A 27,959-nucleotide genomic window follows, 5' to 3' on the forward strand; every position below is an offset into this window, starting at 1 on the left:
CAGGATTTGGTAGGTCGAGCCCAGCTGCACTGACAGTTACGATCTAGATATGAATAGAAAGGCACATTAAAGTATCCCAGAAACCTCATGGTTTACTCACAAGATTCAACCCAAATTTGTTTTTCACGAAAACAAATCACTGACAATAAAGACTTACCTGGAATTAAAACGTCAGCTTGAAACAGTCCTCATATTCATCCTCTTAGCAGTCTCTGCAGGTCTTACCTTCCCGCCGCTCGCTAAAGTGGGTGGGACTAACAGATTACGTTTCACCAGATTTCCCGCCGCTGCGAGGACGTGGGCGTCACATTAGGTCTGAGTAAGTTAGAGTGGAAGCAAGTGCAAGCGGAGTATACTCAGATTTTGACAGGCTCTAAGAACACATACATACTCTGGAGAACAACAGGACTTAAGGACAAAGTCTCATAGACATTGGAGGAGGACCTGAGAAGGTGGCAGTGTAACGTCAAGGATCTACTACAACTATGTTCACAACAAATATTCCACTTTCAAGTCTCAAACTCAACAGTTTAATGTTACACGTTCTCTTTCATAAGCCTTAGCAGGTTCGTGGTGGCAAAGTTACTCCTCACAAAACCATACGCTTAATAACTGCATAGTTAATTATTGCTCTTGAAATCCAGATAAAGTTATCTAAAGCTGTGTTAATGTTTAGAGAGACGATACCAGTCAAGCGTCCACTGCATGAAATAGCTGTCAGTACAGATTTCTAATTTAGTAAAACATTGTGCAAGTGGAAGCAAAGCTACAAATACAGAAACTGAGCATAAAGAAACAGACACAATGAATCAGGTACCCTTTCCCAATAGGAATATATTTATTTGAAATTATTTCAAATGATAAAAACATGGCTGATAACGTGAAATGACCACAGGGTTTTTGCTTTTCAGAGTGGACAAGGTGAGAACATGAGAAAAGTAGAGGGGTCATCTGTGTATCAAGGTGAACATGATCCAGAAAAAGAAGTGGAGGTGCATCACTTATCACCTTCACTAAATTACCTGCCAATCTGATTTTTTGAAAACCAGACCCCAAAAATGTTGGCTCATTGGTAAAACCTCACATACATCAATTCAGCTCATTCACCCTTATGGTCAAATGTCCAGAGAAGTGCAACAAAGAATCCACTCTGTCAGACCAAAGCTCACCGACTGGAACATTGTTAGAACTCTTAATCATTTGTCTTTTCCTATAGTACAAGCTTTTTACAACATAAAAATAGATCAGTAACTATGATTACCATATTCCTTAAAGTAAATATACAATATTTATTGCATTTTCAAATAGACTTGTTTCTTCTTATTTACTCCGTTGTCATCATCTTCCCCCAATATATGTCATCATCATCATCAAAAAACTAATCACTGGTACCGATGAGTGACAACAGATTTGTGTAAGGCAAATACCAGCAGGAGGCGCTGCATCACTGAGAATGGACAGTCTGACCTGAGCCAGGATTTTTTTGTTCACTTTTTGTGCTGTGCACTGTAGAAAATTATGTCATTAGTGTTTTAAAGTGAAGCTTGATGGTTTCAAAGGGAGAAAAGAGAGGTCCTCCATATATATTCCAACAATTCTCTGGCACTTAAGTGTTCCTGCATTTTTTTTTTTTTTTAAGATTTTTGTTTTTGGTTAGCTGCTACCATCTACAATCTCTACAAACTGCTGCTTGCATAGCAATTCAACAACACATTATCTTTCTCTGGCTGTAAGGTCCTTCTTTGAAAGGGCCACCAGCAGCAAATCATGAATCAGAGCAGAGCTGAGCTTTCAGACCAACTTCCCTTGAAGAAGATTCCTGCGAAAACAGAGATGATCCCTTGTAAACTCCTCCAAAAATGGTCTGCAAACCTTGGTCCAGTAAACAAATGATTAGTGTTGGACTAAAATGTGGCCCACACAGAACCCACAGTGAGCCTGAAGAAATATGCTGGCTATGTGAAGGACAACCTGTCAGAACCATCAGGGGCAAATCAGTTTTATGTTGCATCAACATGATGTAGTCCTGATGTTGAAGGTGCGTATGTCAGAGTCATGCACAGTGTCTCGGTTAAGCAGTTTAGCTGCTGTGCAACATCATCTGAAGATGCAAATATGAACAACCCCAGATACAGGATAGTTTAGAGTTACAAAAACAGGCAAGACTACAATCAAAGAATTATAAATGTCAGAACAAGTGTGTGGCGACTGCTGTCATGGTGAACCGTTCGTGAGACTCCACCTGCATTTGGCACACCGACTCAAGCACACCTTTACCTGGCACTGATGGAATGGCTATTCAAGACAAACACCAATTAACAAACCGACAATAAGCCCCACATGTGTGGCAGTACAAATTTTTAGGGAAAAACTTGAGTTTATCTGCTCATATTCCCTACAAATTAATGCTGACACCAAAAAGCAATAACATAACAGAAAAAAAGAAAATATGTTATTCTGAAAAATCACAACTATTCTTATTATTATTTTGAATAAGCATAAAAAAAAGATGGAATGCAGAGATTTGGAAGTGTTCGGAGTTTGGTCCCGATATGTAGTGTCAAACAGAAGCCTCTGTATTCCGTCAGCAGAGTCGTCATCAAAGTGGTCCCAGTCAGTGGTTTTTGTTCTCTCGTGCAAAGACTGAAAGTGACCGCTGAGTAGTGTCAAACCTGGATGGTGTAGTAGTGTTTACTTTGTGTTCACCTTGATGCTTCCAGCTGGTGGCTCAATGTTAGTGTATGTTTGTGATGTAGTGTGTTTATGATTTGAGTGCTTCACCACTCCCTCCTGAACGACACGGTTCAAGTCCCGAACTGAGGTCTGTTCACCTGCCCACTGGCGGCGCTGGAGGAGCTCCTCTTACGGCTGAGGAAAGAAGGTGGAGAGACAAAGTTAACTACAGCTCAGTCCTCACACTGGTATAAAGGGCATAAATTGTACATTTAGAGAAGAAAGCTGGAAAAGTGACAGAAGTTGAAAACCAAAAAACAGTTTAATGAATAAATCTTTAAAACCTTAAGCCCTGACAGAAGGTCAGCTATTATTTTACAACTCACTCACAGAGAACCATTTTCAACCACAGTAGACTAGAAATTTCAAAATTTTGAGTTAATAAGCTTTTGAGAAATAACTCAAAATCTTAAGTTAGCTCTGTCAATCAGGGAGCTCTGTGAAGGTACTTTTTTCCTTGTTACCCAGAAGCTGAAGGTGGAAGGCATCATCTACAGCTGCCTTTCATGAATGAGCAAACTGCAGAGTACTTTTGACATGGTTTTACAAATGACATCCTTGTGTTACTAACTGAACTGCATGGCGTTATCAACAGCACAACAGCAGTTTGCTAATGTTTATTATACACTAGGTCACTGAAGAAAAAAAAAAAAAAAAAAAAAGCAAGCTAAAACTGTTGCCCTCGTTTTCATTTTCATGAAATTGATTTGTGAATTCAACTTTGATAACTTTAGAAATGCAAAGACTGTCTCCAATAAATCTCTTAGCTGAGATGATAATCCTGCGTTTTATTCAACCTGGAAACATCATGGTTTCCTAAGACTTAAACTGCCCCCCTCCCCAACTCCCCAAATTGACAGGTTAATATTTAGTTTCACAAAACTCAAGTACTCATTATAAGGAAGTAGGTAAGCTGTGATTAAGCTTAAGTTAAACCTTTACTCTGAAACAAAGGTCAATGTTGCGTTATACCTTTCTCTTTTGGCATGTTGTAAAAAAAAGAAGAATACATTTGCAGCTTGTGTGAGTCACTGAATACCTGTTATCATTTCTATTTGTGGCAGGATACTACCATCATAAAGATATCACATCAATATTTTAAGAAGACAATTTGTTTCCTACACTGCAAATTACCATTGCCTGTTAATTAGTGCTTTTACATTTACGTGTGTGTGTGCATATTATATATTTATTTTATAGGCAGAGAAGAACAACTAGTTTCTAGTAATTATTAATTATGTTAATGCTGCTATAATAACACTGAATTTATAGGGAAGACACTTTCCAGAGCAACTCCATAGCATGTGGAGCATGTGCCAACAGCTCTAAAAGACACACGTAAACCAAACTGTTAGGATAGTGTCTAAAAAACACACGCACAGCAAGCTCAGGGTAATTTTTCATGAAACCCAGCTTCCTATATGGCTGCATCCTGACACACAACACAAACAGAGCAGTTTATATGGCAATAAAACAATTGTCCACGGCTTAACTGAACCTTAAGGGGAGCTGGCATTCTGTTACATTTACACCGTGGGTCATGGCTTCAGTCATACCACACAGATCATAACCTTTTCTTCTTGTTTATTCCTTGTTGTTTTACTGCTGTTCTAAGTGTTTAGCACATGACATCTGGGTAAATAAAGTGACCGTGTCTGACAATAACACTATATTCTCCATGAGAATGCAGTGTTTTATTATTCCTGACAAAACAAGTCAAGTGGAGGGAGAGAGAAATGTGCTTCATAGTGTTAACTCATACCCCTGTTGGTCTTGCTGGGGTAGACCTTGTTGATAGGCCTGTACTCCTCTGGAGGTGGAAGGTCTTCAATAGGGTGGAAGTTGAACTTGGATTCAAAATCATCTGTAGGAGGAAGGAGAATAAACATAAACGTTTTAAAATGCACAGACACATCAAGTCACAAGTTTTAATTATTAATTGCATTTGTTTTACAAAGAAAAGCCAGTGGACAGTTTAAATTGCTTAAAACTTATGACTACTACTAACGCAAAATGAAAAAGTTAAATCTCAAACTTCTCTGGCTAAGAGATCATTTCCTAACCAAAGTGTAGTAACAAATGCTTTAATGGATTTTTTTTACTGCTTGCATACTCATTTGCAACAGTACTGATACACCCAGAGTAACATCATCTTCTCCTTCAGCTGACAAACAACATAACAGATGTGAATAGTAGCATAACAGACTTAGTGAAGCATGTTAAAGGCTGACACCCCGGTGTTTATGAGAACTTTTGTGAGGTCAGTAAAGCTCTTATTTTAAAAATACTGAGGTATTAAACAGCCATCATCATCAAATTTTAACCTGATCATCATAAACATTATTGTTAAAGAATTAAGATTATTTCATTCTTAGCAATTACCCACAGATGGCAGCTTTTTAAACCTTTTTTAAAAATAATGTGAAACAGCAAACATAGCACTGAAACAGAGATAAGCACAGTGCAAAAGAATATATGACAAACACGTTTTTCACGTGTGAGTTTCTTCTATATAAGAGCGTTTCTAAATCTATGTACCGTCTTTTCTCTTTTTTTTTTTTTTTTTTTAAAGTTAACATTAATTAGCCAAAGCCACTAATTCTATCATTAATGTTGGCACTAGGCAGCAAAGATCATCAGTCCTGCTTGTTTTTACTGTTAATATATAGTGTTCATTTAACACGATAATACAATAATTTGCGTCTAAATTATTGTATTATTGTTATGTTTCTCGTAATGTTTCTCTGGGAAAAACCTATGCCATGGTGCCAAGTTATTTTAAAGAAGGGGCTTTGTTATACCTTCTAGACCACTCACACTTGTTGTCTTTTTCTAACTGTATTTTCATGAACTTTAACATTTTCTAGCTCTCTGAGGCTTGTAGTGTTTGACGTGTCGCTCTCGGATTTCTTGCAATTTTTCTGAGCATTGCAGTCTGAGTTTGGGGTGTATTTGCTAGCATGTCAACTCCTGGGAAGATTGGTAATGGACTTGAATGTATCCCAACCTGTGAATAATCTTTTTCACTGTAGAATTATGGACTTCAAATGATTTATAACCATTGCCAGACATTTCGAGGCAGCAACATTTGTTTCAATCATTATTAACGTCTTTCCTCCTTGGCCTTGTGTCACCACATACCTGAATGCTGCAGGCAAGCAAGCTGCAAAATCTTTGCTTCTACTGGTGAGCTCACACTGGCTGGTGATCAGTTAATGAAGTACATTTGATAAGCCTTACCCTTTTCGTTCCTATAGAATTATTAGGGGTACACTTAGTTTAAAAAAAACAAAAAACCCCAAAACCAAACAAAAAAAAACAAATTGCTTCTGCAATATGGCTTAGTTTTTGTTACATAAATAATGACATTATGTAATATGAAATGTTTTGTAGCTCCTTTGAGGTTATATTCACATCATATTAAGCTCTGCTAAGGAACAGATTACCATTACATACGTACACAAAGCCTAAGAATTGACAGAGGGAGTACTTTAAACCACCAGGCAAAAGTTTGCTTTTGTTTTTTTAATATATAAAAAAAATTAACAAAAAACAAAACAAAACCAAAAAAAAACCCTCTTTCAACCCCTCTTTCAAACAATTAGCTGATGAGCATGAAAGTTTTTACCCTATTCGTTCTTCTCAGTCTGTAGTCACTGGTCCCTACCTTCGTATTATCAACAGAGCTGAGTCACATCTCAGTTTTCAGATTACAGCCACTATAGATCACCGGTACAACATCTTTGCCTTCCCTACAGCCACAAACTCCAACCATCAAACCTAGACAACAAAAATAAATGGTGTTTTTTGGTTTGTCAAATGATAAAATAAGTCGTACAAGTTGCTTACTTTGTCTCAGCTCCCAGTTCTGTCAAACTGTGAACAATAAAAGTCTTTCCTACAGGTTGATGATTTACTTCTTGTAGTGGTTGGCATGTCGAGAATTTACATTTATTCCCAAATCACCTGACATGCAAGCAATGACTGTTTATGTTCTCTTATGACATTTATTACTCAGTTTGAAAGAGTTGCTGAGGGACAGGATGACAAACTATCTTAGGTTATAAATCCCATGGTCTGGAGCCTCAATTCTCCCTTTATACAAATCACATAAATAGTGATTTGGTTTTATCATCATTTGTAATTCTTAAGTTTGACACAGTAAGAACACAAAGCCTCTGTAGTAATCTAGGAACCACCCATAACTACCTTTTTGGTTTCCTGATGTGTGGACAAATCAGGAAACCAAAAGGGTAGTTTGCATAGTGTCAGGGGAGATTTGACTATCAACGGCGATTCGTCACCGTCACCTCCATCGCATCAAGATCATAAACTAATTTGACTAGATAAGCAGCAGAAAAAGTGGTAGCTATTTGTATAAGCCTCAGCATTTCATCTCCTGTTTAAAAGAGCAGTCAGATCGAACCCCACATTCAGATAGGTACCAACACTTGGGGATGTAGTGTTGACACTCAGAGATATAGCTCAAGTTCAGTTTACTCACTGCACAGATGTACTGGCGGTGCCCAAAGTTACTGAAATTAAGAGATATGTTTTTTCAAACATTATCCGAGCTTTTCAGGGTTCAAAGGAAGGGGTAAACATCCAAAGTCCACTTGAAAGCCATTTATAGAGCAATAAGACAATTTAACATTCTCTCCTCTTCCTCTCCATCTCCTACTGCCTGCATAGGGACACTATCTCAAGAGAAATCATCGGCATCTCCCTCGACAAAAACCATACAGTGCCTCAGATAAGGAACTTTGGTCCTCATCTGCCTCACTATCAACCGTTCCATTAAAACAGAATGGGGCTGAAATGGGAGTTACACAGTTACTGTAATTAAGTATCATTTAAATTTAATTACCAAAAAGTTATCATTCATTTTATACTTAACTTTAACAGAAACCACCATCCTGGTTTAACACTATAGTAGTAGGCCAGACACATTTACACAGGTATAAAAGACTAGCGGCTGCCCTTCGTCCTCCTGGCAAAAAGACTCTTTGGCACAAATGCCCTGGAAGTAAGACCTAGTTAGCAGGTTACTAACCCTACCAACCCCATCACCAGGTGTTCAACATTTCAACCATACTGTTGATTATAAATGACAGGTTTTTGAGTGCATGTGGCAAAACTATGTCCTTCCAACCCCATAAGGAAATGAACACTTATTTTACTAGGCCTAACAAAATCTTTTCTTCTAGTGACTCTGGTGAGTTTCAGACTTAAAGTTTCAGACTTTCAGTCTTAATTTTTTTATTGGGAAAACCAACTTCACAATCCCTTACAAGGCCACATTTTGTGTTGCGGCAGCCACGTAAGACCGTGAGATAAACATAATTTATTGAGCTTTGTAGTTATGCTCTCTTAATCACAATGCATTCCTACCTACGACAATGTAGGTAGGGCTGCACGATTTTGCATAAAATGAGAATCACGATTTTTTTGCTTAGAATTGAGATCACGATTCTCTCACGATTTTCTTTTCCAATATAAATATTTATTGCACTTATTAACTGCACATCAACATAAAAACAATAAATAAACATAACAAAACAATAAATGTCTCACATTTTGTCGTTGAAGCAAAATGTTGTACTGCTTGTAATTCCGCCTCCACCGTTGCTCGACACTGCGTGTATAGAGCAGGTAGTGCAACAATAGAAAAATAGTTGCGGGACGGCACTGTGTAGCGTTTGTCTAGGGTGTTGATCATTTTCATAAATCCCTCGTTTTGCACAGTGTTGATGGGAGCCATATCTTTAGCCAGGTGATAAGTGATAGCCTCCGTAATTTCTTTGTGCCTGCGGGAGTTCGACGGGTATGGGGAAGTGCTGTATAAGGTTCCCGTTATTGATGTTTGGGTGGTTGACCGGACGGATTTTCTCCTGTCACTTTCTTGGCCTTACAGCTTCGTCTCTCCGTTGTTTTTTCCCTGCCAGCTGGCTTCTGTATCACGTGGTATAAGGCTCCGCCCTTGTCATTTGCTGAGCAGGAAGAGTGAGCGCTTGTTTTCATGCAGATTATGTCCCGGATCAAAATGCGGTACAATCGTCATCTTTTTTCCTTTTTTTAAAAAATCGTTGTCATTTGGAAATGAGATCGCACATAAGTATGAATTGAGATCGCGATTTTCTAACGATTAATTGTGCAGCCCTAATGGATACCCAATTTACTTATAACAGGTTGGGCTTGTTTATCCAAGATTAGTACTAGATTATCAGCAGTATGATAATCTGGTTCAGCCTCCTGTTCATCCATCTTCATTTCTGTTTATCTCACAGTGCATTTTGTTGCACTAGTCTTCATTTGCCATTTCCTGTGTTTGTGTGGGTCTGCAGTATTGGCAAGTGTGGATTCATGTAAACTCTTTGTTTGTGATCACAGTTTGGTTTAAACAGCAAGCACTGGGCTGTTGTCCACTGTGCTCCAGTTATGGTTGATTTTCTGATGCATGTACAGTACCCTCTCTGTGTTCTTAGCCGATTTACAAATGGAGCACTGGGTTTTCCACTCCTGCCTAACAGAACACACACATTGGCTGTGTGCACCAGTGCTGCAATGCAAAGAGACTGTGTAGCAGAAAATTCAAAGAGGTGATGGGTGTGGACGGAGGTGTCAGGGTCCAATTTGAATACCTCCACACATACAAAACCAGGCAAAAAGGTAATGAGCTACATTTAAGCCATTTTAGGTCTAACCTGTGATGCAAAGTCATGTAAATAAGATTTCACACATAAAACTGGAATGGCTCATCTTTTTAGGATTTAAACAATGTCTGGAGAGAGACGGTATCAGTTTACTGTAACAAAATCCACATTTATACATAACAGTTTTGAATTCACAATTTTAGGGATGTTATCCTTTTTTTTTTATCATTTTGCTAAGTTCATTATAAATATTTGAACTTGATAAATGGTGAAATCCTGTATCCCTTTGTTTTTGCCTGCTGTGAACTGTGGTACCATTTGATCTAATTTAACTAGATTCAGTAGGATTTTAAAAACTGATACACAGTTATTTAGCAGTTGTCAACAGTGGAATATGAAGGAGATGTTGCCAAAGCAGTCTTTTCGCACTCACCTATGATGGACTTAGAGGAGGAGCTGGAGGAGTAACCATTCCGGACTGGCGGGGGTGGAGGAGGGGGTCCAGCTGGGGTTCGTGAGGAGGAAGATGAGATGGAGGAAGAGGAAGGAGGAGGTGGTGGTTTATTCCCTCTGGAGTCTGAGCTATGGCCACGGTAAGGGGGTGGGGGAGGAGGGGCATCCCGATTGCCATTACGAGACCCAGGGGTGGGCGCCTGGGGAGCTGCATGGACAACATATACACACACAAACAAGTGATCACGAATTCATACTGAGGGTCAGATGAACGGCATTGATTTTAATGAATCTGGTCAAGTCTCACGTGTGTCTAATGTATCAGTTTCCAGGGTCTCCCCACCATGATAAGATAAAAATTGTAAGGGTACAAAGTTTTTACACAGGGGCTAAAATAGAAATATGAAATGAAAGTACTGACCCATGACTGTTTTACATTTAGTACAGACTTATATAGTCAAGTGTTACTCAGCAATCAGTAAAAACGTGTATGTATGTTGTGCAGAACATCACATTACAAGCATCCTTCTTTCAGCTGGTTTCATAACCAATCATGAAACCAGATATGATATAGTTTCTTAAAAATGCTACTGTTTGTAACAAAGCAACTTAGAATATGCCACATGATACATTTCGAGTTCCTGTCACTGCATCACAGTGTAAAAAAAAAAAATCTAAAAAACAACCCCCCTCCCCCAAAACAAACAAACAAACAAACAAACAAACAAACAAACAAACAAAAAACCCAAAACATCTATCAGTTCTCATACTGACTTTTAAAATATAGAGACTTCAGTATCAGCGAACAGTAAGATTGAAACAAGTCTGTGCAACTTAATATTAAGAGTGTGTGTGGGGGAAAACACAAGGTGAACAGGAATGCTGGAATATTCCACAGGGCTACAGGAATGCAGAGAAACCAGGAGACCTTGTAGCAAATCGTTTCACCGTTCAATCACAAGCCAGAACTCTAGCTAACAAGTGCCTTCCTGTTTCGTGTATTTGCTTTGAATTCAAATTATGACTGTTTCCAGTGTGCCATAAATCTTTTCTGAAGCGGAAACAAAATCATCATTTGACACGTCAGACGTGGAGAACTTCATCTGTAACTAGGGCACTTTGTAGGTGTGGCTGTCCTAAATCCCCCAGTTTTTTAAAGTTTTGTTTTTTAAACATCAGAAGCATCTAAGATGTGTCATCCACATGGCATCCACCCAACTTAGCATACTTACAAATACCAAAGAACAGCATATCTGCTCCGCATATTAAAATATCCTAATGTCATCACTTGTTGACAAAATAAGGGGGAAAAAAAGGTCATTTCCCAAAATGCAAAAGCAGCTGTAATTATAAGAAATATTATACTACTGTCAAGTATCTGTGCAGGAACTTGATGAAATGCTGCAGCCAAAAGAAAGAGATTTATACGTCACACAGAACAAGACAAAGCACATTTTTTTGTATCGTTCTGCACTACTTTCAGATTCAGAGGATAGAAGCCCGTCATGTGTAGAAAACATTGCAGCGCATTATCCTGGATTGTACCTTAAAGGTTCAGAGATAATGAGCCAAGGCTTGCTTTGCCTTCATTATAAACATTTCTCCTCAAAATAAAGAATAATGAGGTCTTCTTCAACGTTCACAATCGGGAGTTTGCACTCAGCCATATCTTTATTGTATATATGAAGTAAATCTGGGCATTCAAATGATGAGTTGATTAATGGATTAGGTTAACAATGGAGGTTAGGTTTCATGAAGGTCAAATTAGAGAGATGATTGAGAATGAACGAGAGAATTTCAATCACAGGAAAAAAATAAATTGTGATGAGTGGCAATATTGCACTTTTGACAGATTTCTGGGACGTACCCGTTCTGCGTCCAGGTGGATCTCTGACAGGTGGAGGTGGTCTGTTAGACTGCTGAGAAGAGGATGACGATGATAATGATGGAGGTGGCGGTGGGGCATGGCTGCGTCCTTGGTTGCTGCCTCCTGATGTGTGTTTTTTATGAAGGGAATTATTCCTCTGGGGAAGCTCTGGAGCTCCACCTCCATCGCCGTGGGATGGCCCATTAGACACACCACCAGATGTGTGTGGTCTGTATGGCGGGGGAGGAGGAGGAGCAGAAGAGCCTCCAGTAGGTGGTCTGCTGGAGGACAGAGGTTTTACGTTGCTGGGAGGGGCTAGACCTCTTCCAGGTGTTGGTGGAAGGGGTTTCTCTCTGCTGTAAGAGGATGAGGAAGGTGCAAGAGATGCTTTCTGGCTTGGGGTAGGTGGGGCATTTCCACGGCCACCTCTGTTAAAGGGTGGTGGAGGCGGTGGTGCAGAGGTGCTGTGCTTCATCCCACTGCTACCGCTGGAGGAGTGGGATATGTCAGGCAGCGAGGGGCGGTGTGAACGTGAATGTTCTGGTGGAGAGGGCTTGTTGGGGGGTGACGGTGAGGTGGACCGGCCTGTGGGAGGACGAGGAGCCGCTGACCGGGACCCCGGGGGCCGTAGCGCAGATCTGCCCAGTGAACCACCAGCAGGACCATCTGTGTGGAAGACAGAGAGGCAGTGTTTAAGTGCAGCACTTTTAAAAGCACTGGCATGGGCTACAGCTTCAAGAAAAACTGTTTCATTATGAATTTATCATAGAGCTGGGCGATATAAGATTTTTTCATATCACGATATGTTTTTTTCATTTCAGGCGATAACGATATATATCACGATATAAGCCAAATAACTATATTTGTAAGATTTAAATGTGCCGTTGCTCACAAGTAAAATGTGAAATAATCAGCAGCTTGTCTTGATTTTAATATTTATTTCCCATAATAAGTTCAACAGGGTAGATGTACTTAAGGAACATGAGACTTTTTCAGATAAATAAAGGCAAATATTGCAAACTACACAAAAGGCAGCCGCTAAAGCGTTTAAGTTTCAAAATAGAACAAACAAAACAGACTACTAAATTGTCAATTCCACTTAGAAACAAAATATTAATTCTAAAAATAAATCTTAGTTTGTTTTACAGAAGAACAGACAAAATTGACTAACTTTTGTCAATATCAAATAAACTGAGAACTAAAAGGAAATTTTCAATCTCTCCTTGTTGTATAGCTTTCTGAACTCTCTGAATCCTTTATCATCCGCAACTGAAAATAGTTATGGATGATTACTATACCTTTCTAATGTGACGTTGTTGTCCCTGGCTCTCTCTCTCTCTCCCTCCCGCTCTGTTCCTGTGCTACTGCGGGTGTAACTACCGCCCCTCCCCCCTCTTCCCAGCGCAAAGCACAAGGCTCGCGTGCAGAGTGAAGCGGAAAAAAAGTGCGAGAGAGAGGGTGAGAGGAAGAAAAAAAAACCCCACGGCTCGCGATAAGGAGCCGGCTCGCGTCGTTCACGTCAAAGATCCGGCTCTAAGAGCCATTTCGTTCACGACCGACACATCACTACGAAATACCATCGCACTACGGAACTTCTATGGCCCTTCCGTTCGACAATCTCTCCGGCATTGGAACCATCATCTCTTTTCTCTTCGGTAACCTGGTCACCCACGCTCTCGGTTGATTTTTCTCTAGTCGGCACACTCATTTCCTCCATTACCTGGGCAGCCCGGCTGGCTGCTTCCCAAACAACTACACATGTGCGGCTTGGCACTTGTGCTGTACGTAACAAGTCACGTGACGTGACGCTGCGGCTGTGATTGGTTCGGCTCTGCGCTACTTAATTTGGATTGGCTGTTCTTTTCTTTTTTTTTTTTAAGAGAGCAAGGTCTATCACAATAGTTTATTTTTTCTATCGAGAAAAAGTTATTTCGCAATACATATCGTTATCGTTCTATCGCCCAGCTCTAATTTATCACATTATTTTCTTGAATAATTTTATTTAGTTTTCCCCCACCACTCATAGAATTAAAGTTATGGCTTCATTATAACTAATCTCAACACCTGAAACCCAACAGATGCTCCTTTATTTATATATAAACGGGAAAATTATAACCTTTCATCAAAGCAGCTTTGATAAACAATTTGACAATGGACTAATTCGTTAATTGAATACTGAAACTTTTAAAAAGGTTATGTGTTTTTGCAACAGGCTGGTAGGAACAAAGTGCTTCAAGGTACAATTTAAAATTGATCAATTGCCAAGTTATGTCTATTATGTGTAGACAAAAAAAAGGAAAAAAGAAACAGCAGCCAATGTCCAATGAAAGCCTCGAGAACTACTGCTAAAGAGCACTGGGGAAAAAAAACAACAACAACAAAAAACAACTCTGGTTTCTTGGAAGCAAACATTATTGTTTTGGAAGCAAAATAATAAGGAATTGGGAATGACTTAACACTCCCAGTGAGTCTCATACTCTCGCTCATCTGAAACTCCAGCTGTCACCATATTTTTCTCTATCAGGTAATATATAAACACACATGATCAATGCAGTGTGCCAGGTAGAAATTTTTCCTGGTTGGGGATTAATGATGCATTCGCAGCATGTGGGAAAAAAAAATAACTCAGAGTGAATTACACGCAGACAGCTTAATACTTCCATGGCAACTTATACTTGATGGTTACAATAAAGCCATTTTAACCAACATGCGTGGGAAAATCTCATGATACATTGAATATATTTGATATATCGCAGAGCCCTATGTGGACGAGTTAAATACTACAATCAGATGATTTTTGCACAAATCAGTCACATGTCAGACCTGTTGCTGACTGATTCGTCGATAATGCTGCATTATATACCAACCTCTCGCTAAACTGTACAGTACAATCTTGTGGTGTTGTTGCTGTACATTATTGCTTAATTAGTGAGGGGGGTGGGTAACCAAGTTTGACCAGCTTATAGTTACATTAACACTAGTTGGAAACTTTCGTTTCTCCACGGAGCTACACCTTTGACTGCTAAGATCTTCCATTATAAAATCTCAAACAAGCAGCAGAAGAGAAGTTAAAGGTTGAAGCTATTTGCTGCATATGAAGTGTAACAGTTCAATAATTTAACATTCAACTAAAATAGTAAGTTTTAGACTTTCATTCATTATTAATGGTCCAAGCATTGTGAATTTGTAGCAGTGTAAATTATTTATTTCTATAACCACAAAATGATGGACAGAAAAATAAAAAGTACAAGCTCGGGAGAAAAGCCAAAGGAGCTTTATTCTCTCTCTTTATGTGCCGTTTCTTATTCTGGAATAATCTGCTGACAGATATAATGTGTATGATAGGGTTTTCCCTTCAGAGGTTTGACTTCAGGTGTCCTCTCTTCTCCTTGTTATTTACTCACACTAATGATAACGGTTCTTTGACAAAATGATCCAAATACAGTAAACTGAGGCAAACACGTATGTGCTAAATAGCATAAATGTTTTACCTCCAATTGGGCGTAACTTTGGCACACCTCCTTGGAAAAGGCCGCCCATTCCCATTGGGGCTCCACCTCCAAAGCCGCCACCTCCACCACCACCACCTCCACCACCACCTCCAGATTCTGGGAGGGCAAACAGAAATACATTTTAATATTCAAATATTTAGAGAACCTAGGACTTTATCATGGAAAACTGATGGGAATAAGCTGTTACACTGCAGAGTAAGAAAAAAAAAACCTGTTCTTTAATTTAACTAATTTTATCAACAACATTTTAAAGGTCAAGTTCAGTTTCCTTTTTCCACTTAAACATATTTTACATAAATTTCTAAAATATATACCGCTCAACAATGAAATTTTTTTAAAAGGAACTCTTAAACCACACATCATTACTGACATACAGCAAGACGACTTATTGAAAACAAACACAATGGTCAAAATCATGGGCTCTTTCATTCACCTTTTTTTCCCCAACATCTATTTGTTTATACACTACTTTGCATTTCTACAATGTGTCTTTTGTCCTGTGCCCCCCACTTCCACCACCCCACCTTATTGTAGCAGATGGCAGAGTTTTCTTCCTGTCAAAGAGAGTTTTTTCTGCCCACTGTCAGCGAGTGTTTGGTACAATATTAAGCACCCCGAGGTGACTATTGTTGTGATTTGGCAGTATATAAATACAACATAATTTTAGGACTCTGTACATCCATCCTCGTGTCAGGGTCACTACCCTAACCTTAACCCAGGTCAGGAGTCTGTTGCAGGGCTATCACAGAGACACAAAGAACGATTCTTTTACAGGACATTTTGAATCAACTCACAGGCAGTACATCAGTTGGGATTTGAGTTTGTGTATAAAACAAACTTACTCTCTATAACAGGAGCACTCCGGTCATTGACCTGGGTGACCTTCTTTAGCTTGGCGCCTTTGTGGATGTCTGACAGCAGTGCTCCTCTGCCTTTTGCCTCAGATGAGCTCAGTTTGGGAGGAGCTGTGTTTGCCTGTGGAGACAGTTAAAAACTTTGCAATTAAACTTCCGGCTCCTTTTAGTTAGAACAGAAAGTTTATTGAGCTCGCAATGCAGACTTAAAACAAAGATATAATTTAGTAGCAGCTTTTGGTAATTTAGCTTCTATATCTGACTTTTCCCATGGCTTAACAATTCAAAAACATTTCAGGGACAAGCACGTCTTGTGCACATTTGCACCATGTTTTAATATAAACAAATTTCTCACAGCACATATAAACATCTCAGGTCAAATTAGAGACCTGCTACAAGGAAGTTTATAACTTGTCAGTTTTCAGTGCAGTGTGTTGTGATGAATATTTGATCGGGTCACTGACCTCATGGAAGGTTGGAGGGGGTGGGGGTCCTGGAGGAGGAGGAGGGGGAGGAATAGGCATCCTGACTCTGCGTTGGCACCGTTCTGTGTGGGGTAAATGCCGGTGACTTCACCGTCTCTGCTGGAACAATACACTGGCTCCTGAAAATGACAGAATATCTCAACTGATAAAACTGAAAGCCAATTCGGTTGTTAAGTGATGACGTATGAACCCTGCTTCTACTCCGCATTTATTAAGGCTTTTCTGTTTTTAACATGTTTTAAAACACAAGTTTTGTATCTTGTTCTATTTAATCTGAACACGCCCCTAAAAAAGTGAGTGATCACTGTCAGTCTCTCTCGGTTTTTATTACCACTACTCATCAGCACCACGTTTTAAAGCTCAGTTTTTAAAACCTTACGGTGTAACTACAGCCCAGCCCATGCAGACTAACTTCGTATGGTGGATGGATTATCTCAGTTGTTCTCCTGACTGAAGTTTGGTCCATTTACAGCATCCTTTGACCCTAACTGTCAGGAACCCTTACATTAACTTTTATTGAGTGGAAAAAAATTTAGCGTTCATCCTCCAGCTTCACTGTGTTTACATTATACTAGCCACAGCTGTGTAGTTTTGTCTGATGAAGCAAAGGTTTAACTGGCAGTAAGGGTAAAACTGCACATACTGTTGTACCAGTGTAGTAGTAAAAAAAAAAAAAAAAAAAAAGGTCCTGTCTAGAATATGATGTAACCCTAGTTTCAAGAAATTAAGAGCAAAGACACACACACACACACACACACACACACACACACACACACCCCAAGTGTTTCCACCACAGGAGCTTTCCCATGGACCAAGAACCTTTTAACCTTCTGTACCCTTTAACAGCAACAGCTGAATATGCCGCATTTCCCCATAACAGCCATGGATTACTGGGAACTTTCTACTGCTGTCCGTGTATATAAGATGTTGTTGTATATACATTATATTTTTATTTAATTAATATTAACACTTAAAAATAAATTAGGAATTAAAAATTTATATATATATATTTATGTCAAATATTTTATAAAATGTTAAAACTTCATTGTGTGTGAAGTGTCCTTGTCTGCTTGGAAGATGTAAATCTTTTCAAATAAAGTCCAATATGGGCCAGCGAAGCTCACTTATGAGACGAGTTGTTGAGGATACCCCGAACTTGCCTGTGAGTAAACACTGCTTGTTTTGTTCGGTGCTAGTGAATTTTTTTTTTTTTTCGAAGTAAGTGACTGTCAGCTGTCTGTAGACAAGAGGCTTGCATGTCTAATGGCAGAGGAGGCAGATGAAGATGAGGAGGAGACAAATGATGAAAATGTAAATGTACAAATCTTGAATGGCACTTAAATTAAGACAAACTTGGTAAGACACTTTTTTCTTTTGTTGGTAAATGCAGGTGTTTTGAATGTTCATCAAATGTCTCTTTTTGTGGAATTTAAAGGAAACTCAAGTATTAAAATAGAAGCCTACTAAGGTATAGAGGGTTAAGGAACTTATGCAGGATTTGTCGTCTTTCATCAGTATCTGTTTATAAAGCCCTTTGGCAACGAAGAGAGAAGGTATATGGGAATTCAAACAATGCAGAGGCTATACAGATACGTTTGCATGGAGCCCTTAGATCAATATAGCCAGTTACAGGGCAAATGTAAATGTTCCAGTGGTCCCTGTGTGCACCACCGATGACATAATTACACAACTACATTAATTTATACTCGCTGTTACAATGCAGGTAGTCCTAGCTGCAGTATTCTCCCTAATGGTGAGATGTCACTACTAAGACAGAACGTCCATATCAGCGCTGTTAGAGGAGGAGAAGCAGCCAAAACCAGAAGCAAAGAAATTATAACTTTTTTCCCCAAAAGTTTCTTCCACAAACTGTTGCAACATTTCCCTCTGTATAATCTGTTCATCACTGAGCTTCTTTACTGATATATCATTAAATGGCTGTAAAACCAATGCAATCATATACAAATATCTTCAACCCACCTGTAGCAGATGCGGCACATGTGGTAGGCTACAAAAATCTAGAGGTGCGTAACCGGCAGAAATGGCGGCTAGCAACAGCAGGTGTAATGTTAATGTTATGCCGTTCATGAGGCACTGCACAGCGGGTGTAATGGAGCCCACAGACTTTGATTAACTCGAACCAACTTTTAAATCAAAGAATATGTGCTTAATAAAATAAAATAAAAAAAGCCACAAGGAACACTCACCATGATTGCAGTGGATAATTTTACCTGTTTTGAACACCACTGCATTTTAGTTCGTTGTATGTTAAACATCCTATGTTCTTAGCACAGCAGGAGCTATGCTAGTGGACCAAGAACAGCACAAACAAACAAGAGCAGCCCACATTACTGGCTGTTATATTTTGACACTGCTCCCGATGACACTAAACAACTACATTATGTAGATGTCTGTATGAAAAGCTCTGCTAAACAACGACAGCCTGCCAACCCACAACCATTCCAGGCATTTTGGTTCCTCTATCTGAATAATGAACCAGGCTTTAAAACAAGTTTACAGTATGTAAACCCTAAAGTTTCACTAAAATCCTCTCAATAGCTGCAGCAACACTTAACGGGTTTGGCTAAGTGGTGCTGAATGTGTTTCTTTCAGTTCAAAACTGAAAGCTAACCAAATATCAAAAAGGAGAGAAGAGCAAGCACCAGATCCTCAGAACAATTTTTAATCCAAAGAATAATTAAACAGTTAACCAATCCTGTGTTCAGTTTTTCTTCTACTGATCAACTACTTGTTTCACATCCAAAATAAGAACAATGCATTTAACGAGCATCCAGGCAGAGTCAACAACAGGAGAATGTTCATTTTAATGTGAAGAGCTGAGTGTTTTCATATGGTTTCCTTTAAGTGTTCTACACTTTGTGCCTGTATCACTGTTAAATACAACTGCGACCTGGATTACTCCCATGGGAATTGGGACAGTTTGCACAATACAGTTGACAAGACCGTTATGAAGCATGATGCTTGAGATAAAGGATGAAATGATAGAGTTGTCTAAATGGATGGGGTAACAGGTCTATGTGATACACAACTAGTTTTACTGTTCTGTCTTTCAAATTTCACTTGTAATCTTTTGTAAATCCTTAACTGTTCAACAATGGAGGGTGCTCTCAGGTAAATCCAATATGAAGTGTCACAGCATGATGATTACTCATTTTAAAGCGTCATCAGTTTTATAAGGCTTAAGGTGATGAAACTGACTCCACCTATTTGTAGGACAGAACTGAACCAGTTGTAAAATTTTTCTGATTATATAAAAAACACACACACCTACACCTAATTGTAATGAAACAGAACTTCTCATGTTGGTAATACACAACTTTCTATTAGTGTAGACTGGACATAGCTGTCAGGCATGACACAATTTCTAAAGGTCTGCATTTCCAATTCTATAGTTAGGATGAAGAAAGCCAAGACACAACAAACGGTATCACTGAACAAAGCATCTTCCGTCTTGTTGTCATGACTGTAGTTGACGTTATGCCAACAAGCAGCTGGTGATTGTGTTATGTTACTGCGAATAGATAAAAGCCCCTGAAGCTAGTCGCTCTTAGGGATGCTGCTCAGTAGGCAGTTTCCTAAGAGAGTCCCTCGAACTAGGTAGGTAGACTCGCTTTAGACGTGTCTCTACAGAAAGAATCCAACGCCTCAACTTTACTCTGAATATTCCCCTAAAAAAAAAATCTCAGGGCTTACTCCACCCACAGAACAAAAAGGTTTTCAGTTGTGGGTCTTAAGTAGGGGTGTCAAACTCCAGACCTCGAGGGCCGGTGTCCTAAAACTCAAATGTGTCCCTGCTGCAACACACCTGTATAAAATTAGTAGGTCATTAGCAAGACTCTATAGAACTTGACTGCATGCTGAGGTGGCAACCCCCAACCCTACTCAAGTAATTTTAAATAAATGTAAGTAAAGGTAAGTGTTTGGAAATATGTACTTCTAAAATAACTTTTATTGCACCATGTTTATTCAGTCATGAGCTCTGTAACATGAACCAAATGGCTGCATTGCAACCTCAGCATGCAGTTAAGTTCTATAGTCTTGCTAATGACTTGGGTACTTTTGTGAAATCTAATGATCTCCCCTGAACTTAATTTGGAACTATGTCCATTTGGTGGAAAAAGGGTAAGAGAATCAAGTTAATCAAAAAGTCCTGTTCCCTGCACAGATTTCCTGCAGAGGGAACTAGAGATGTCAACTGCTGACATCGCACAAGATGGCGCCGAGTATGGCAGCCTCGTCGCGAGCTCCCCCAAGCAACAGCTGTTTTTTGTGTTTAATTTTACTTTTTCTTTATTTTTTCATGAGTAGCACATGTCTCCTTGTGTACGACCGACAAACCTTACTGGACATAAAAGATGGACTTTCTCATCACTTTCCGGAGTTCAAGTTTTGCAACACGGACCCTCCGTTTGCAGACCCCCCATTCATCTCACCTGAGACGCCTTTGTTCTGGGCCCGTGGAGGCCGCAAACGCCGACGCAGAGGGAGAAGATCTGGCGTTCTGGTTCGACTGAGACGGCGCACTAACAGACCACCGTTACCCAGTTTATTACTGGCTAATGTGCAGTCTCTGGAGAACAAGCTGTGCGAGCTTCGGGCACGGATCTCATTCCAGCGAGAGATGCGGGACTGCTGCGTGATCTGCCTCACAGAAACCTGGCTATCGGACAAGGTACCGGACTCCGCAGTACAACTACCGGGGTTCTCTGTGCACCGCGCGGACAGGTCACAGGAGCTTACTGGGAAAAGCAGAGGCGGTGGTGTGTGTTTCATGATCAACAACAGCTGGTGTGATTATGCGAACGTGCACCCGGTCAAATCCTTCTGCTCACCGGACCTGGAGTACCTGATGATTAAGTGCCGGCCATTCTGGCTACCGAGGGAATTCACAGCAGTGATTATTACGGCTGTTTACATTCCCCCACAAGCCGACACTGACCGAGCACTCAGGGAACTGTACAGCGCGATCAGCAGTGAGGAAACCGCACACCCAGAGGCAGCGTTTATCACGACCGGGGACTTTAATAAGGGTAACCTGAAGAAAGTCTCACAAAAACTACACCAACACATCCATTTCAACACTCGTGGAGACCGGCTTCTTGACCACTGCTACACCTCTTTCCGGGATGCATACAAAGCCCTCCCCCGCGCCCCATTCGGCCAATCAGATCACCGCTCCATCCTGCTCCTGCCCGCCTACAGGCAGAAGCTGAAACAGGAAGCTCCAACCCTAAGGGCGGTGCACCGTTGGTCGGACCAATCGGATTCTACGCTGCGGGACTGTTTTGATCACGCGGACTGGGAAATGTTTCACGTGGCTGCTAAAGACATTGATGAGTACACAGACTCAGTCTGCGGATTTATCAGAAAATGCGTGGAAGATGTCGTCCCATCCAGAACAGTTAAATCCTTCCCAAATCAAAAACCCTGGATTAACGGAGATGTTCGCACAGCACTGGCGGCACGGAGTACCGCTTTTGCCTCCGCGAACACATCGGACTACAAACACGCACATTACCAACTCCGGAAGACGATCAAAGCAGCCAAACGTGAGTACAGGGACAGGGTGGAGCAACAGTTTGACAACCCTCGGAGTATGTGGCAGGGACTAAACACAATCACAGACTTTAGAGGGAAAACCAGCACACCGCAGACCACGGCCTCTCTGTGTGAGGATCTGAACGTATTCTACACTAGATTCGACACAGCGAACACCATGAGACCGGACAGTGTGCGCACCGCGGATGACGTCAGTGCGCACACTGTGTCTGAGGAGGATGTGCGGAAGTGCTTCAGGAGGGTGAACGCGCGCAAAGCTACTGGTCCGGACGGGATTCCCGGCCGCGTCCTCAAGCCATGCGCGGCTCAGCTGGCTGGAGTGTTTACACACATCTTCAACCTTTCCCTCTCTCTGTCTGTAGTCCCAGCCTGCTTCAAAATGGCCACCATCGTCCCTGTACCCAAATCCTCCACCATCTCCTCATTGAACGACTGGCGACCCGTAGCCCTGACCCCCATCGTGAGCAAATGCTTCGAGAAGCTGGTCAGGGACTTCATCTGCTCTGCACTACCCGACTCACTGGACCCTCTACAGTTCGCATACCGCCACAACAGGTCCACTGATGATGCCATAGCCCTGACACTCCATGCTGCCCTGTCACACCTGGAGAAGAGAGACACGTATGTGAGGATGCTGTTTGTAGATTACAGCTCAGCATTCAACACCATCGTTCCCTCGAAGCTGGACAGGAAACTGCAGGATCTAGGACTGAGCAGCTCCCTCTGCAGCTGGATCCTTAACTTCCTGTCTGACAGACGCCAAGTGGTCAGACTGGGCAGCACCACCTCATCCCCCATCACACTGAACACTGGTGCTCCACAGGGGTGTGTACTGAGCCCTCTCCTGTACTCACTCTACACCTACGACTGCACGGCCACTAGAAACTCCAACATCATTGTGAAGTTTGCGGACGACACTACAGTGGTGGGTCTTATTACCAACGGTGATGAGACGGCCTACAGGGAGGAGGTCAGCGCCCTGACCCACTGGTGTCAAGACAACCATCTCACCCTCAACGTCGCAAAGACAAAGGAGTTGATAGTGGACTTCCGGAGGTGCAGAGAAGTACACACCCCCATCACCATCAACGGCGCTGCTGTGGAGAGAGTGAGCAGCTTCCGCTTCCTTGGTGTACATCTGGCTGAGGATCTTACGTGGTCAGTACACATAAACAAAACAGTGAAGAAGGCGCAGCAGCGCCTCTTCTTTCTCAGGAGACTGAAAAGATTCGGCATGAGCCCCCGCATCCTCAGGACCTTCTATCGCTGTGCCATTGAGAGCATCCTCACTGGATGCATCACCACCTGGTACGGCAACAGCACCGCTCACAACCGCAAAGCTCTCCAGAGAGTAGTGCGGTGTGCTGAACGGATAATTGGAGGTGAGCTTCCCTCCCTCCAAGACATCTACAGGAAGCGGTGCCTGAGGAAAGCGGGGAGGATCATCAAGGACTCCAGTCACCCCAGCCATAAACTGTTCAGACTACTTCCATCAGGAAGGAGGTTCTGCAGCATCCGGTCCCGTACCAGCAGACTGAGAGACAGCTTTTTCCACCAGGCCATCAGACTGCTGAACACGTCATAGACACCTCACCCTCACTACTGGAACTTCAACATTATGCACTCCATACTGTATATAAATACCACTGTTTTGCACATACCAACCTCTGTATATTTTATATATCTTATTTTATTGTTTACTTTATTTCATTTGTAAAACATGTATATACATACTATATACACACTCAAACACACACACGTAGAAAAACATATTTAGTATACACATTCAGTAATGTATATACCTTTACATATTGTACATATATTTATTACTTTTTAGATTAGCCATTTTTATATTTTGCTTGTTTTACGTTATTGTATTTTGCACAACTCTGTTGCTTGTGAAGCTCGCACACAAGAATTTCACTCACATGTACTGTACCAGTGTACCTGCACATGTGATGTGACAATAAAAGTGATTTGATTTGATTTGATTTGAATAGGCCTGTTTTTTGTTTTTTTTTTAGCTGATCAGCCATGACAGATGACTGATCAATTTCACATATATTTTTCTTGGACTGGAGCCTCACTTGTCCGTCTCCAGAAATGTGGCTTCAGGTAGCTATAATGCAGACAATGACTAAGTTATTGATTTGGTCAAAGACAATACCCCTGTGAAACAAAATCTAACGAGTAATAAGTGTATCTAGGTGTCTCAAATGCTAACGAAATAGCCAGTAATCTGCCAGTTTAACCACTGCCACTTCCCGTTAGTGCACAGACTCAATTGGTTTCAAAGTCTTCCCTCTATTTTCTATTGCAGTAATTTCAGTTGAAATAAAAGTTGTTCAATGTTTAGTGGCTCCAACTTCAACATCTGTTCAGTCTCATCTCCCAATACAGTGGCACTGAAATCCAACTAGGAACTAGGATTAGGTTGGTGTAAATACAGGGTGACGTAAGTCTGTAACACAATGGAATACACTGGAGTTTTTATCTATACAAAGAAGCTCTGGCCACTAACTTAAATCACATTGGTCACTTGACATTTGTTTGAATTAGACTGACTCCTGACACAAGTCTTGTAATCTGGGGCCGTTTTAGAGGAAAAGGGTTGATTACTTAATAATTTAGCCATTTCGAGGTTATTCAAGGCATTATTGATCAATAATGACCTGAAGAAATACAGGACAGTGTGTTTTCATCCACTATGAAATTAGAATAGCACTTTGCCCATCTTTGCGAGAAGGTACACTAAATATAAAACTTGTTATACAGTCAGTTTAGCGAGATAAGTACAGCTCTGTTTGACCCCTATTCATTTATATATTTTTTTAAAAATCCTGTAATCACACATGAATTTATATGATGGACATCATTTTCCAGTATTGGAAAGTTTTGATTTGAAAAGACTACCAAAATTTTTGTACTGAATTTACATTATAGCTAATTATATTATATTAAACTGTGTCCATCCTGCATATAGTACACCTGTACTGAAACTGCTCTAAATGTCAAAGCTTTTCACACAAAGAGTGTCTGAGGTCATTGGATCTCCCCAAACCAGTTAGCTGTCTGGGCTCATTGTTGCCTCATGCAGGCAGTTGGCTCCTCGCCCCGCCCTCACCTCTTTTATGCTCCAGTCCTCGGGCAGCATGGTTTAGAGCTGAGACAGGTTTTCACCGAGGGAAATCAAAGGAATCTTACCTAGCAAGCTCGCTAGTCAGGCAGTGACGTGGGTTAAAGCGAACCGCACAGTAGCAGATTTACGAAAACAGAGTAGGGGGTTAGCAAATATTTCAAGACCTGTCTGGTGTGTGTAGACTAATTGTAGTCTCAAATAGACCCATTTCAGTGACAGTCATTTAATTAAACCAGCAAGAAAGGAGGAAAAAAGGTGTGTGCAAATGGCTATTACACAACTCAAGGATCCATCGTCACATCATATTTACTTTATTATGAGATATCACAAAATCTCTGATTTAATCTTTATATCTTAAATCTCTGATTTAAGAAACAAACTAGTAACTGTTGTTTATGCTTTTAACAATTCTTTGCAGTTCTTTAAGTGACAATCCACACTGTATAGAGCCAAGAAGACCTCAGATTGTTGGTATAAGACTTCAGAAATACTGAAAAGGCTCTGTGGTTTAAATAAGATATGATAATCAAATATTATCCAGGCAGTAAAAATGCTCATATGGTTGGCAGTCATGCCCTGGCAAAAGCAACAGGTCCTGACCTTTGACCCCATAATCTAACTAATCCTGTCCATTCAAGATCAAAGTAAAAATGAGCTCTTAAGTAGGTCATGAGGCTGAGATTTGCTCTCCATTAAACTGTTCACCCAAACAGTTGGTAAACAGCCATTTGATGGCAAGAAGTTTCCCCACATCAACAGTCTGGCGATGTACAGAGAAACAGAGCCAGAGAGGGAGGGCTGTATGAGGAAGTAGGATGCTTTTGTGGTTAAGGAAGTACGCTGAGCTTACAGGCCTGTAACACTGTGTGTGTTTCTAGGCTTTAGGGGGTGGAGATGGCCCCATATAACTAAAACAGAGCCTGAATTGTGTGCTCAAGACATTCTTTAGAATAAAAAACAACATTTTCTACTGTCAGCTTTTTTCAACATGTAGAGACCAGATAACTACCATAAAACCAGGGATGGAAGACACATTTGTACACTATGTAGAAATTTAAATTTTTATTGCGTTGAGCTTAATGAATACACGAGGCAGAAACTAATAATCGATTAGTCGAAAACTGGCATCTATTTTGGTTTTCAAATAACCATTTATATTTCCGTGTACCGGATAGTTCCATTACTTACAGTGTTCGAGAGATGTTTACCCTACCTACTTGGGTATGAAATGACAAAAGTCCTCTATTTAAATACCGATATAGTGATGATTTTTTATAGTGTGACATTTGGTGCCTTCGCATAAGTACATAATTCCTTATACCTCTGCACACCACTGCATAAACATAGTTTTGTTGGACAGACCTCCAGCTAAGAGAAACATGAAAACAGTGACATAAAAGTTCGTCAAACACATGATCCAAAGGCCTAGGCAGGTTGTGTAGCCGCTCCCAGGTAAAGGGAGAGTGAGCAAACATACCTGGCAGAGGCTAACTTAAACTTGGTTAGCATTACGAATTTACTCACCCTGGCTCGAACAAGCGGAGGTTTGCTAGTCTCGTCCTCCTAAACAACATGAATGGGAAGTGTCGATGTAGAAATCCTTCGTTGGGGAGAGTTTGACCCCCCTTCCGAAAAAATGATGGGAGGGTGCTGGTGAGCTGTGCTGGCGTAAGTTACCAACGACACTAGCAGGTTAGCTAGCTAGCTGTCGACGGTTTCAACAGATCGGCTAGCGGCGGGTTCACTGGAGCTAGCCGCAGTTAGCTGCTTTGCACCGAGCTGTTTACTTTCCAGCTGTCAATGTCAGCGCAGTCCGGCTGCCTGCAAACTCTGTCCGCAAGAGGTCTTTGAGATAAATAGTGCATTAAACAAAGTGCTGGGCGCGTCTGAGAACCACTTTTTTATCAGTTTTGGGTAGCTATAGAAAACTTTACCTGCACTCCTGACCTGCCAGCAGAGCCATACTCCCTGCTGACACCGTTTTATCGCTCTCTTCTCGGAAACCCGGAAACAAGCAGACCGACACAAAATGGAGCACAACAGCGGTGCATTAAAGCGCTGCCGTAAATTCCAACTTTTTAACTGAACAAGGTCATATGGGTACTAACAAAACTCAGTCCTGAAACGTGTTTGATTTAATGAGGACGTGTAATGTTTAGACTACGTCAATGTCACGATTTACATTTTCAGTTCAGTTGATCTAATTTTCATATTCCGTAAGATGTAGAGCATTGGATATATTTCGTGTTTGATGAAAATATTCTTTCACTGTATGAAATAATTGTTATGGTTCCTTTGGTGCTAGAAGTTGAGGTAAACGGTTACTTTTTCATATATTTAGAGTTTCCCTCTAGTCTAAGCAGTTAACAACAGTTAAAAATTATAAACGGTGATGTGGAGTCTTTTTGAATATTTTTTTTATTATGAAATATGTGGGAAAGGTAAAAACAAGAAAACAAACAGAGAAACCAATAAACGTGTAATCTTTCTAAAACATGATGCATAAAAGGGCAAGACAATGAATTAACTGTCTTGAGGGGTCTGCTTGGTAAAATACGAGGTACGCGGAAACCAAATCTTTCTATAATAGAATTAATTAGCGTCCATCTGGAAATTGTTTAAAGTGATTATCAAATTAAATTAATAATATGAAAAATATAGCGTTAAGCTATGTTTGTCTCTG

The 27,959-nt window shown here is 40.6% G+C and overlaps 1 protein-coding gene across 1 annotated transcript; it reads right to left on the reverse strand.

Annotated features, from left to right (window-relative positions):
* Window positions 1-819: 819 nt before the first annotated feature.
* On the reverse strand, window positions 820-27,288 carry wipf2a (WAS/WASL interacting protein family, member 2a). Its single transcript, XM_063475733.1, has 8 exons — window positions 26,801-27,288; window positions 16,537-16,676; window positions 16,061-16,193; window positions 15,198-15,314; window positions 11,707-12,372; window positions 9,820-10,047; window positions 4,496-4,597; window positions 820-2,868 (listed from the first exon to the last, which is right to left on the reverse strand). The coding sequence occupies exons 2-8, from the start codon at window positions 16,594-16,596 to the stop codon at window positions 2,828-2,830; spliced, it is 1,347 nt and encodes a 448-aa protein (XP_063331803.1). The 5' UTR covers window positions 16,597-16,676; window positions 26,801-27,288; the 3' UTR covers window positions 820-2,827.
* Between the last annotated feature and the right edge of the window lie 671 nt (window positions 27,289-27,959).

Source organism: Pelmatolapia mariae, linkage group LG6, assembly GCF_036321145.2.
Source record: "Pelmatolapia mariae isolate MD_Pm_ZW linkage group LG6, Pm_UMD_F_2, whole genome shotgun sequence".
Classification (NCBI taxonomy): domain Eukaryota; kingdom Metazoa; phylum Chordata; class Actinopteri; order Cichliformes; family Cichlidae; genus Pelmatolapia; species Pelmatolapia mariae.